Source organism: Myotis nattereri (assembly GCF_964212035.1).
Source record: "Myotis nattereri genome assembly, chromosome: 12".
In the NCBI taxonomy this organism is placed as follows: domain Eukaryota; kingdom Metazoa; phylum Chordata; class Mammalia; order Chiroptera; family Vespertilionidae; genus Myotis; species Myotis nattereri.
In genome coordinates, this window is record NC_138087.1 from 74,636,754 (window position 1) to 74,650,884 (window position 14,131).

The following is a 14,131-nucleotide window of genomic DNA, read 5'->3' on the forward strand; positions in this document are numbered from 1 at the left end:
TTTTTAGTATAGCTATGTTCCACGCAATATTTGAGACACACTTATACTAAAAAATTGTCCATTGTTTATCTGAAATTCAAACTTAACTGAGCACAATGTTTGTTAAATCTGGTGGCTCTATTGTGGGCATGTGATGGGGCACAAAATATATTCCCAGTTGTCCACTTTCAGGGGACTGAATCTATGAAGCTTCCCCCAAAGTAAGACCTTATGTGTGTAATAACTCCGGATGTGACGAGGGGATCTTGGAGAGGATCCTGCTTGTCTCAATCAGCCGCCAGGTTGCCAAGCAACTTCCTGAGGCTTGAGGTTTCCACCCTGTCCCTTACCCCCAGTGCCTTCCAGGCATTGGGAGCCAGGCCCCAGCTGGGCCCCTTCTGGATGGGGAAGGGCTCCCCAAAGAGTCATGCTTCATCTTTGCCTGCCTTTGTGCTGTAGTGGAGAGAAAAGGCAAGGACTACAGTGGTGAATCTGGGCTCAGCCAGACACGTGGTTTCGTGTCCCTTAGCATTAGTTTTCTCATCTGTAAAATGGGGAGAATAGCAATAGCCACCCATTGAGCAGTTGGGAAGGTCCGTGGTGTTTATAAAGCCAAAGGCGTACCCTAGGTGTCGAATACATATTAATTTCTTCCTCCAACTTCCTTCCCTTTCCAGTTAGGACTCTGCCACTCTATGAGATTTCCAAAGATCACTTAACTTCCCTGCCTCATTACCCCACTTGTAAAACTGGCAACAATTGCCTCACAGGGCAGCGGTGAGGATTAAACTACAAGATACCATATCTGACCTGAAGCCCAGTGCCCGCAGCCCAGGAGTCCGTACAGTACTTTTGATAAGGGCCAAATGAAAGCAGGTGGAGAGATGTCAGTTAGCAACTTCCAGGTACCTGCCCCAGACACTGTTGGGGGAGACCCGAGACAGCCCCGCCTTAGGAAGTGCAGGGGGGAACGAGAAGACCCTGGGCTCCCGAGTCTCTTTGATGCTGGGTCTTCATCAAGTGACTTTCCCTTCTGAATCTCAGTTGTAATGTCAGTAAAAAAGGCGAAAATACTGCCTGGCTCATAGGGTTTTGAAGATTCAATGAAAATGTGCCTATGAAGTCCTTTAGCACATCCTCTGGAGTTCTGGAGTTGAATAAGTCACCAACAGGTTATAATAGTTGTTATTATTCATATTATTATTATTACTGCAACATGGTGGCTCCATGTGGGGTTTGGATTCTCCTAGAGCTGGTTTTGAATCAGCATTTCCTAGCTGAGTGACCCTGAGCAGGTCACTCTCCCCGGCCTCCAATTCCCCTATAAATCTATGAAATGGGGATAAGATCGCTATCGCAGTGTGGTCCCGAGGCTGGAAACATTTGGTGTCGGCGGGCGGGGCGGGTGTGGACTAGGCAGTGTGTGGGAGGAGCGAGTCAGGAGGTTCACCTGCCGCCTCTGCGTGCCCTCCTTAGCGCTAAGCTGCAACGAGAACGACGCGGAGCACCTGGACCGGGACCAGCCGTACCCAAGCAGCCAGAAGACGAAGCGCATGCGCACCTCCTTCAAGCACCACCAGCTTCGGACCATGAAGTCTTACTTTGCCATTAACCACAACCCCGACGCCAAGGACTTGAAGCAGCTCGCCCAAAAGACCGGCCTCACCAAGCGGGTCCTCCAGGTCAGCTGGGGCCTGGGGTGGGGGTGGGGTATCTGCCGCTGCCAAGACCTGGGGCAGAACCACTCAGCAGGCTATGGGCCTTGGGAGGACCTTCTCCCTAAGCCTGCCTTCCTGTTTTGTTTACCTTCCCCCGTTCTCTTTCTCCATCTCTTCAGTCTGTCTCTATTCGTATTTCAATCTTTTTTTTTCTAACTTTACATCTTCTCTCTCCTTCAATTTTTGCCTCTCAATTTTTTCTGGGTTTTTATGTGTGTGTGTCTCCCTCTGCCCTCTTTGTCTCCACACTCAGTCTTTTTTCTTTCTTGTAAACAATTGATATTTGCTATTTATTATTCAAGTGACACTCATATGTGTTTATATTGTAGAGGGCTCAAACATTTCAGATAAATCCAGAGCCCCACCCCACCCCCCATCCCAGGAGGCCCATCCAAGGCAACTACTATTAGCTATTAATTCCTTCTGCCTCTTGCTCCTCTCTTGCTCTCTCTAGTTTCTCTCTTTCAGTGTCTCTAGATTCTTCTTCTGTCTCTTTGTTGTTTTTAAGACTCTCCCAGAAGCAAGGCTTGGTGAGGAAGGTGGATGTGGGCAGATGCCCTGGGCAGGCCAGGGGGCCTCTCCCGGGTCTGCCCACGGGGAGCTGGAGGAAGTCCATGGGCACCTCTGAAACTCCGCGGAATGGCACTTGCCTATGAGGGTGCTTCCTTTTCTTTTCTATTGAATTTATTGGGGTGACGTTGGCTAATAAAATTATATAGGTTTCAGGTGTACAATTCTATAATATGAGGGTGCTTTCTTGATAGAGAGGATCCAGAGCCTTCACCAGATTTTCAAAGGGTCTGTCTGTCCATCATCCCAGAGATGTTAAAAAACTCCAGTTTGGAAGTTCCAGGCTCCTGTGTGACTCATAGAGTGGTGGCCCCACGTCTTAAGGCTTCAGCTCCTCCTCTTACTTACTGGGCAAGTCACTGCCCTCCTCACATGTGAAACCGACACAAAAAATGATGTATGCGGCAGGCTTATTGGAAGAGCTATTGAGATGATGTCTACCACAGCGGCTGACCCTTAACTGCCCAGTGGATAGTGGCTAAGAATAACGTTAACTGGGCTAACCAACTGATGGCTACTAACAGTATGAAGGATTGTTCTGGTCGCCGGACTTCAGTGTCCCCACTCGCACAATAAGGTGGGAGCACATCCCCCTTTATAGTAAGCCTAACCGATGTATTCCTCAGAATGTGTGCTTGTAAAGAGGGCAGTGCACATTTTGGGATATGAAAATTGACAGAGGAAGTGATCCTGTGTCCCACCGGAGGGGAGGTGCTGGGATTAGAGTCCAGGCCAATCTGATCCATCCTCTAGCCCCAGGTTGTCAGGGATTGAGGGGGGAGGCAGGGGAGGCGACACCAAGGGAATGAGGGTGACGGTGATGGACAAGGAGGGCTGCCCAGCCGCCCTAAGTTTTCCTTCGAATTCGTCAGGAGGGAAAAAGGAAAAATAAAGCCTTTTGGGGGTGATGGCAGCAGTTTGGGGATGAGACTGGTCATGGGTGAGGATCCGCAGTTCTCTGGGGAGCCGGGAGTCTGGGGCAGCTTTGTCTCTGTGGCTCTGTGACTAGGGATGGGGCGACGGCTGGCCAATGGGGTGCTGATGCGCCTCTCTGGGCCCCCCTGCTGCCACCCCCACCCCTGGGCTTCCCTGGCATGCCTTGCCCTTTCTGTTTGAGTCTGTTTGCCTGAGGGTCTCAATGGCCAGGGCTTAAGACAGGCAGGATGTTGCTGCCCCAGTCCGAACCCAGACCCCTCCCTTCTGTTTCCCTTGGACTTGACCTTCTTGGGGTTAGATCAAGGGACCTTCCTTGGCCCCTCTTCCCGTTTCTCAGCCTGGACGAGTTTGGACTGAAGGTCGGAGGCCTCCGCCTTTTCTCTGGCTAGTAGGATACTTTGTTCCTCAACCCTATTTAGATGGCTGTTTTGTGAGTCAACACTATTTGATGGCTGTTTTGTGAGTCAACCCCTGGGCGCAGGCCGGGGAAGGAGCAGGGACTTAGAATCAGGCAGAGCTGGGTTCAGGAATACCTGGGTTGGTTCTGCTCCTCCACTCACTGGCTGTGTGTCTTGGACAAATTAGTTACCCTCTCTGAGCCGTAGCTTTCGCACATGCCTCTCTGTTACCCAGGTTACATGAAATAGAGCCAGTGCCCATAGCTGAGTCTGAGTTTGGAACCAGCAGGAACCAGTCTCTGCTGGCCTCGGTGAGGCAGGAGGCTTGGTTATGTGATTTAGGAGCAAATTGGATTTTCAGCATAGTTATCTCTCATTCTTTCATCTGAGCAAATGTCTATTAGCACCAAGCCCTGGGGATACAGAGGTGAATGAACCACAGCCCTGCTCCTGAAGAAAATCACCCATGAGGTGTAGAGACAGACCCACATTCAATTTATCAAAATGTGATTAGTTGTGGGGGTTGTTCTGTGGGAGACCAGGGGAGGGACCACCTCTCCTATGTGAGAGGAATGGTTCACCTGAGGGACCTGGGTGAATGCTTGCCTTATCCCCTCTTCCCCTCAAATCCTGAGCCAGCCCCCCCCCCCCCCACATCTGCATGCCACCTCTACTATGGGGACTCAGAACTAGTTGAGGAAAAAAAAACACTAATAGTTATTATGTGTCTACTAATCAATACATGTTTATGAGCTCTATTGTGTGTCAGGAACGTTGAAAGGCCTGTGAAACACATTTGCCTATTGAGTCCTTACTGTCAGGCATTATGATCCCTCCTCCCCCACTGTGCAGATGAGAACATTGAGCCCCAAATGATTTCCACTTGCCCCAAATCCTCTAACAGCACGACTGTTGATGATGATGCAGTCGTTTGCAAAGCATTATCTTTCCAGCCACTCATCTATCTTACCTTAATATTTTCCTGCCCATTTTATAGATGAGAAGCTTAAGGCCTAGTGAGAAGAAATGACGTGCTTGAGGTTGCAGGAGCCAGGTATTGGCAGGGTAGAACTCTCCCAGGTGGCCTGACTGCTGATGAGCCAGCTGGTGGAGATGGGATGAGAACAGATTTGGGGGAGGCAGCTGGTGGTGTGGCTTTGGTTCAGATCCTTTCTGACTTACCAGCAGTATTATTTGGGTGCTTGAACTTCTCCTCCCTGAGCCTTATCTGTGAAATGGAGGGGATAATAGTTGGCACCTGAGGATTGAGGCAGTGAGTGGGAGGGCTCCAGCATGGTGCCTGCTGGTATAAAGTAGATGCCTGTGAAATGGTGCCTCATCACTTGACTATACCAGCTGGATGGTACTAGGTCTTGGGTACCCCCTGCAGGTTGTGGTCCACCTCAACTCTTCAGAGAGTGCATGGCAGGGACAGGTTGAGGTTGAAGCTGTGTTCCCAAAGGTGGGCGATGTAGGGGTGTGTGTGTGTGTGTGTGTGTGTGTGTGTGTGTGTGTGTTTCCAGCCTATTATTGCATCTGTAATGTATAAGCATAACCAACGTAGTAGTCCTGGGCTGCATTATCTCTGCAGAAATTTAGAGTCAGCTGATGTGAGGTCTAGGCTCAGCTCTTCCATTTACTCTCTGAGTGATTCTGAGCAAGTGACTTAACCTCTCCGGCCTCAGTGGCCTCAGCTATAAAATGGAGGTAATAATAGTACTTCACTAGGAGGTTGCAGGGAGTAAATGAGATAAAGTGTCATTTATAGGATGTATATTAGGGACTCAAATGCACATAATTTCATATACATTGGCATATCAGGTTTCAGTCTACCAACCTCTTTTGCTACATTTAAAAAAAATAATTATCTTCATTTTGCAGATGAGGAAATGAAGTTCAGAGAGGCTAGGACCCTGGCCCAGAGTCTCACAGCTAGTAAGTGATGAAACCAGGATCTGATTCCCTAGCTCTTTCCCATGTAGCACAGTGCGAGGATTGTGATCCGCACCTGAATCTAGCTGCAGAATGCAGCAGGCTAGATGAGGGAGAGGGGAGGAGTGGGTCTTAGACACCACCTCTTGGTAGGAAAGCAGGAATCCTGTGCATAAAAAGGAAGCCATAAGTGCATAAAAAGTGCTTAAGTTTGTGATCTTTAGCAGCATGACAACAATAATACTGACTTTCCATCAGTGGGCAAGGTGATTGGGAGACAGAATGGCCCCTTCGACAGAGGTCCATTAAGAAATTAAGCTTTGCAAATGCTTGGAGACCATTCCTCAGCACATTGATCCCTTTCTGAGTCCCCTCCCTCCCGGGGGAGGGCCACATGATGGTGAGTGAGTGATTTGGATGGGTGAAGGTCTCCTTAGGTGTTCCTGGTGTGCCTTTGAAAGAAAATACATTTTAACCACCAACAGTTTAAAAACATCCTTGGGATGAGGAGTTAGTCATCATTAATCTGTGTGAGAACTCGAGGTGAGAACGCTAGCTTTCCCCCGTTCACTTGCTTATTCAACAAATACACTGGCCTTCTGCCATGTGCTGGGTAGGCGGGAGGCGCCGGGCGTCAGCAGTGACCCAGAGCGTGAGCACACACTCCAGAGGGCAGACAGAGGTGCACCAAGGTATAGAAATCATTAAAATGGCGATAAGATTAATCTCTATATTTTTCTCTACATGTGGTATATCTAATAATAAACATATTTTTTAAATGATTTTGGGGACCAAATAAGTTTGGAGAATGCTAAAGGTTAACTGTGTCGCTGTGTTGGAGATCAGAGCACATTAGCATTAATACGGGCACTGAGAAATCTTGGAGAGATTCAACTTGGTCTAATCTAACATTTTCCACATGGATGTGGCCACAGAACCCTTATTTAACTCTTGACTGAAATGAAATAGAAAAAAGCTCATGGAAAGAAAAACACAGGGCTGCAATGAGAGCGTATAAGGCAGGGACCTGACTTGGTAAAGGAGGTCGTCAGGAATGGTCTCCCTGAGGAGGTGAGGTTTAAACTAGGGCCAGTCAATTCATTCCTTTGGCCTCAGCTTCCCCACCTGTAAAATGAGGAGAGTGAGCATTGTTTGGACAGGGCTGTGGGGAGCGTCCAATCTAGTCACAGATGGTTGAAGCTGGGTGGAGTTTCATAGGTAACTTGGCTTGAAACTCTCATTTTAGAAGAGTGGAAACCAAAGCTCAGAGAGGTAGAGTGACTCATCTAAAGCCCCACAGCAAAGAAATTGAGGTCCTGGCTGGAACCGAGGGTTCATGATATCCAGCCTAGTGCTTATTATTTTTGTTTCCTTAACGCCTTTTTAAAATTTTACAAAATAATAGAACCACCATATAGACAGATTAGAAAAATAGGAAAAAATTACCCATATAAGAGCATGGAAAATCAGTAATCCGGTGTGCAGATTAGAGGTGAAGTAGTGGCTAAGGGCACGAGCCCAGCCTGCCCAAAATCACATCTCAGCCCCAACTCTTTGGTTGGGCTCTGCCTCAGTTTCCTCACCTGGCAATAATATTAGTACCTACCTTATAAGGCGTTATTATTATGAGTTTAATATGTGTAAAGTGCTTAGAACTTAGCTTAGACAATGCCTGGCACTTAGTGACTAATACTCATCATTATTACTTTTGTTGTGAAGTTTCAATACATAATTTTTTAATTCTTTTTTTCTCACGTGGCATTTGTCATAAGACATTTCCTCTTCCACTGGGTGGAGTGGCTGCGTCATGACTTCCACTTGCCCATCTGGTGGGACCCTTGGGATGCAGCCATTGGTTTGATGCTATTAAAAAATGCCACAGTGGACGTCTTTGGGCGTGAAGCTTTTACTTTTCTTCTGGTTTTCTCAGAGACCCAGGAGGGGATTTTTGGGGCAAAGTAGGTTTCTCACTGTCCCTCCTGTCTCATTGAGGAAAGAATCCTGGGGAAAGGGATTTGTGAGGCGAAACACAGCCTGCAGGGACAGTTGGTGCCTGAGGAGGGGGCACATAGCAGTGTGCGGTTCCTCATCCACTCAGGACTTACTGCGGGTGCCCTGTGTGTGCCCCAGGCTAGGCGTTCGCACAAATGAAGAGAGCGGACTGTCGGTTTCAGGAAATGGGTGGCAGAGCAGATCATCTCCTTCCTTGTTGCAGCTGCCCTGGAATCCCAGCCTGTTAGAACCCCAAGAGGCCGTAGCGATCATGTGGTGTGGTCTAACCCTCTGGTTGTACAGGTGGGGAAACTGAGGTAGGCCAAAGGTAAGGGACTCACCCAAGGTCACTTGGCTGGTCAGTAGCAGAACCAGAACTAGAAGCTACATCCAGCTCTCTTTCTACTGCACCACAGTTGCTTTCTTCATTCATTCATTCATTCATTTGCTTGCTGACTCAGGAAGAGGAGGTAAGGAGAGCATGGATTTTTTTTTTTATGGCAGAGAGTCCTGGATTCCTGGATTCCAATCTCAGGTTGGCCTCTGTGTGACCTCGGGCAAGTGACTTCACCTCTCTGAGCCTCACTGGCTTTAAATCTATAAAAGGGAATAATGACAGTAGTGTTCCCTACCTGGCTTATCATGGAGATCACCTGTGACTGTACATGTTAGATGGAGGCGTGCTGCCTGGCACATAGTAAGAGACCCATAAATGTTGTGTTGTTATTACTGTTAACCAATGCATATTACTGATTCTTAAGCTTTGCCAGTCCCTGTGCCATGACGTGAAGATGACTCAGACAGCGTCCCTGTCCCAACAGCCACCCAGGAGGGGACTTTTTGAAATATCTGGGAAAGAATTCTGGCGAAGCCCCGCTTAAGGTGAAAAGCAAACCCGACACAATCCCCACAGCAGCTCCCTTTCGGCTGAGTTGTTGATTATCACCCAGCGGATGCCCAGTGCCTCTGATCCAGTGCGGCAGGCCGAGGAGGCACTGTGGACTGTGGATGATGGTGTCATTGTTTACAACCACTGTTAGGGCAACAGCAGAGAAACAGCAAACAGCCCACAGCTAAACGGCCAGTTCCAGCCCTTACCGAGGGCTTGGAGCCCTGGACCCCTGGACCCCCGAGCCACTTGCCACCCCCAGGGCTCCTCGTTCCAGCTGCTGCTTGGACAGACAGACACACAGGCCAGGAAAGTGGCAAAAGTTGGCACCAAGACTCCAGCCTTCCTCACCTGCCTGCCACAGGACTGGGGAGGTCACCTCCGCCCTCTGAGGGCCTCTGGGGCTTTCTCCATCAGCCATTCCCCAGACCAGCCAGAAGCGGAGTCTCGCCCTGCAGATGTCTGGAGGCCGGGCAGGGAAGGACCTCCCCACTGCGAGGAGAGCATGTGGAGGTGGTTTAGAAGCACTGGACTTATTTGCAAGCCTCCAAGAGGTGATGGGCTTGTTCTGGGCGAAAGGCCAGGGAAAATGCGCTTTCTTCCTGGGAAGACCCAGTGTGCTGGGGAGAGAGCTTTGTTTCCTGACTTCACAGGGCCCGTGTCTCCCTCCTCACTCCAGGATTCCGGCGGCTGTGCTTTTAATTGAGCCCAAATTGTATTAGGCCACCAAAAAGGCGGGTGTGAAGCCACAGGCTCCTGTAGCTGGGGTGGTCCCCAGAGGAGGGTGGGGCCAGGCATCGGCCCTTCCCACCCGTCTGAGACACTGGGAAGACAGGCAGATGCAGGCACATCTGGCAATTCGCAACTGGACACCCGAGAATCTGCAGAATCCCCCAAGGCCCTGTGTTTTATGGGGAGGCTTCTGGCGGGTGATTTCCTCACGCAAAGGGAAGTGAGGGGGCCCTGCCTTTTGGGCTTCTTTCTTTGGAGACACAGCCCCCCAAGCCTATCCCCACCCCCACAACGGCGTAGATTTCCTAGGCCTTTGAGGACCCCTGGTTACAGCCAGATCTCTGTGCACTTAGACTGGTGGGCATATTTGGGGTGAGGGAGGGGCCTGTGTAGGTGAATTTAATGCTTGGCCTTCATGCCTGCGTACAGGCTCCTGTACAAAGGTATGTGTGTGGATGGGGGCATGTGTCTGCAACTCAGGAAAAAGTGAAAGTTAGCCCTTATTCTGTCCCTTTGGTTTTCTTTTCATACCAAGCTCGGTTCCAACTGTGCAACCCACCCCTCCTCCCTCATGAATGGGCCTGGGACGTGGCGGGTTGGAGATGGGAACCTACGGGTCACATCCTCCCTGGCCTTGCTCTCCTCTCGGCTGCTCCCCTCTGCCCACTCTGCCCTGAGACCTGAAACCCAGGGCCCAGGGAAGTGGTGGCTTCTCCAGCTAATGGCGGTGGGGAGTCGACTGGTGTGCTTTTCTTCCTCTTAGTAACTCTTTGTGGATTCACTCCTGTGCTCTTTACACCATTCTAGTATTTCCCAGACTTAGTGATCCTGAAACATGGTAAACATTGTGCCAACCAGAACTCGTGGGATCTATTGTGTGCTTGAAGGTGACGGCTGAAAAAAAAACACCAAATCTCTCAACCGTTGTGAGGAACAATCAAGATTTGGTTTGACCGAATCTTCCAGAACAGCACTGTCTGAAAGAAATACAACATGACCACATATGTAATTTTACCTTTAAAAATTTCTAGCAGCCACATTAAAAAAAAAAACTGGTAGCATGAACTTTAAGAATATATTTCATTGATCCCAGCATATCCAAAATGTTATCATTTCAACATGTAACCAGTATAAAAATTATTATTGAGATATTTTACTTTTTTTCATATTAAATCTTTAACAGTTTGTATATTTTCACCTACAGACTAGTCACATTTGGGCTAGTCGGATGTCACACGCTCAATAGCCATATGTGGCTAGTGGCTACCATATTGGAGAGAGTGGCTCAGCTCTGGAACCTTCTAACAGAAAGGGAAACTCAGTAATAGCCCATGAGAGAAAAGGAAATTTTTATTTTATTAAGAACAAAATCTTACCAGCCCGACTTTTTATTCTCCCCTCCAAAAAACACACACAACACCAATGAGTGATTAGGTCTCTGAGTTAGGCAGTCCGGGGAATGCTCTGCTCTCCCCTCCTGCCTGGCCGCCTCCCCCTAACCAGCCCTTCCCTCTCCCCCCACACAGGTCTGGTTTCAGAACGCCAGGGCCAAGTTCAGGCGCAACCTCTTACGGCAGGAAAACACGGGCGTGGACAAGTCCACAGAGGCGGCGCTGCAGACAGGGACGCCGTCGGGGCCAGCCTCGGAGCTCTCCAACGCCTCGCTCAGCCCCTCCAGCACGCCCACCACCCTCACAGACTTGACTAGCCCCACCCTGCCAACTGTGACGCCCGTCTTAACTTCTGTGCCTGGCAACCTGGAGGGCCACGAGCCTCACAGCCCCTCACAAACGACTCTTACCAACCTTTTCTAATGACTCGCGCCCCATCCCCCCCCCCCCACCCGACCTTGGCCCCACAATTTCTTTAAAAAAGAAATTATCTTTAGTTGAATTCCAAGTGTATTTTAAAATAGAGGCTTTGAGCAACTAACTAACCACATTTTAGGATCTCGCCTGGAAACAGAGGAAGACAATAATTGCGCGTCCGGCTAACGCAGCGGTGTGGACCGAGGAATTACTTGGAAGATCTATCTGCAACACAACATTTGTGTCACTGTACAGTTTTGTGGACTGAGCGAGGAAGAACAACAAATAATTTAAGTTGGCTAGAGCTTCTGTATTTTCAAAGACTGCCACGTGCCTTAGGAATACCGTTTTATCTCCATACTTCGGACGACTTGTTCATTTTTCTCTCCCTCTTTTTCTCTCTGTATATTTATGACCAGAGCAAAAATGTAAAAAAAGAAAAAAAAAGTTTGTTACTTTGAATAGTCCTAAAAAGAAAAAAGGAAAAAAAAAAAAAGGAAAAATCAAACCCCCTCCAAACGGTCGCTTTGTTGTTTTAGAATTTTAAGGTGGAAGTCTGTTCGAATATCAGAATTTGTAAAATCTAACCAGTAATAAAACCACTTATTGAAACTAGTTGGTGCTGCGGCTGTTTAGTGGGATGTGAAATTCACACGACTTAAGAGTCTTATTGAAGCCTAGAGATAAATTCCAGCCCCTCCCTATTTATGCTATTTATAATACTTTGTAGATACTCATTTGTAATACTCATGGGGCTGTTGAGACCCAGAGATGACGTTGGGACAGTCCCTGCCCTCAAGGACTTTAGAGTGGAGGCAGAGGCCGACACAGATCATCTTCACACAGCGTGATAGGGGCTAAGTGAAGTGTATGTAAATAAAAGTATCTCTTTTTCTTTCCTTTCTTTCCTTAATATTAAACACCCTCCACTGGTTACTTGCCCTATAGAGGTCAGAGGTTGTCACACCTGCCTTTTCTGCTCTTCTCTGGGCTGGTGACAGGCTATAAGGGAGGCTTTTCCCTCGGAGGAGTAAACACTGTCACCACAGGGCGGCTTAAACCCGTTTTATTTATTTTTTAAATATATTTTTATTGATTTCAGAGAAGAAGGGAGAGGGAGAGAGAAACATCAATGATGAGAGAGAATCATCCATCGACTACACCCCACCCCCCTGCCACACACACACACACACACACACACTCCTACTTGGGATGGATCGATCCTGCAATCTGGGCATGTGTCCTGACTGGGAATTGAACCCTGACCTCCTGGTTCATAGTTCAATGCTCAACCACTGAGCCACACTGGCTGGACAAACCTAGATTTCTTAATGATCGACAGAACATTTAAAAAATCTCTCAAGAGGGCAAAAGCAAATGTATTTGGTTCCTTTACTCACATTTCAAACTCAGAAACCCAGAGAAAATACATATCCCACGAGAGTGGGGGTTTAGAGGCAGGCAGAATGAGGTTGTAGGCTCTATGTTGAGCAGTGTGAGTTGAGGAGAGTCATTTCACCGCTCTGGGCCTTCGTTTCCCCGGCTGGAAGGTGAAGATAATGACCCTTGCGTGACAGTTGTAGTGAGGGCATAGTAAGGTGTGATGGCCCCGCAGGAAACCTGGCATATATTAGGGGCTCAGTATATTTTATTGACGGATGGGTGATGTGATAAATGTGGAGGTGGAGAACAGGAATGCGTGCATCCAGGCCCTGCCTATCATTGCTGAACGCATCAAGCAGGTGTGGTGCCCATCCACTGGGCATTTTTATTGTTAATCCTCACCCGAGGATATTTTTTCCATTGATTTTTAGAAAGAGTGGAAGGCAGGGAGGGAGGAAAAGAGGGAGGGAGGGAGGGAAGGAGGGAAAGAGAGAGAGAGAGAGAGAGAGAGAGAGAGAGAGAGAGAGAGAGATACATACATGGATTGGTCGCCTTCTGGCATGCATCCGGACTAGGGCTGGGGATGGAACCTGCAACCCAGGTAGGTGCCCTTGACCAGAAATTGCACCAATGACACTTCAGGGTGCAGGCCAAGGCTCTACCACTGAGCAACACTGGCCAGGGCCACTGAGCCCCTTATACCCCTCATTTCTCACCCTGAGCCCTGCTTCAGAGTACTCTGTTACCAGCTTCATTGAATGCCAGCAGCTACCTAGAAAGATGTCCCCTGGTGGCCCATCAATTTGAAAATCCGGAGGGAACATCATAGCTGCCTTGAGAAACAGGCAGGGGAGTTTGGCAGGGGAGCAGTCCAGCCCAGGACTGGGGTCTCTTTCCTTCCTTTCGTCTGCCGTCATTGGTAGGACAGGGTGGGAGGAGGATAGGAATGGACCGAGTGCTTAAAGCCTGGACTGACTCACTTCCTAAAATGTTAAACACACACACACACACACACACACACACACACACACACACACTGCTATTGTTGTTATTGCTATTTAATGCCTGGCAAGTAGTAGGAATTCAATAACTTTTTTGTAAACTTTGATATTGATGTATAACGTGCATAAAGGGCACGTATCTGAAGTGAACAGCTTGAATAATGTTTCCCAAATGAACACACCCATGTGACCCCCACCCAAACCAAGATGTAAGACATTACAGCACCCACAGGGCTCCCTTGGGCCCCCTCCCAGGGAACCCCTCCCAAGTCCCTAATCTAACTTCTAGCACCATGGGTAATTTTACCTGGTTTTGATCAATACACTTTTTTTTCTGAATAAATTCAGGATTGTCTCAGATTAGACAACTCGCCTGGGGTCAGGCAGGATTTGAATCAAGGCTTTTTGCCTCCAGACTTCAACCTCAAACAGAAACCTACATAGTCACACAGCTAAGCATGGGGTTAAGAGCCTCAACTTTTCCACCTGTCAAATAGGGTAATAGAATCTGTACCTCACTGATAACTGAGGGAATGTGAGCAGAGGGGCCTGTGGACAGACACACAGATACCCCACGACTGCAGGTGCTCCCAGGGACCCATCTCTGTGCCCACAGACATGCACACACATGTACACTCGGAGGCATTCATGGATGATGGGGAGACCCCCAGGCTGAGGTGCTCACACCCAGACAGCCCCACACAAAGACACACACAAACGCTCGCAGACAGACATAAACAGGCCCAGATGCTCACAAATATATCCAGACAGACACCCAGACCACCCCACCCAG

General features: G+C 48.6%; 1 protein-coding gene across 3 annotated transcripts in view; it reads left to right on the forward strand.

Moving 5' to 3' along the window:
- The window catches only part of LHX2 (LIM homeobox 2), a 31,839-nt gene extending 20,270 nt beyond the window's left edge, over window positions 1-11,569 (forward strand). For all 3 annotated transcript variants that reach the window (XM_081103773.1, XM_081103774.1, XM_081103772.1), the window contains exons 4-5: window positions 1,456-1,661; window positions 10,673-11,569. In XM_081103773.1, coding sequence (XP_080959899.1) covers window positions 1,456-1,661; window positions 10,673-10,960 — 494 coding nt within the window. In that variant the 3' untranslated portion in view covers window positions 10,961-11,569. The remainder of the gene's footprint in view (window positions 1-1,455; window positions 1,662-10,672) is intronic.
- Window positions 11,570-14,131: the final 2,562 nt, after the last annotated feature.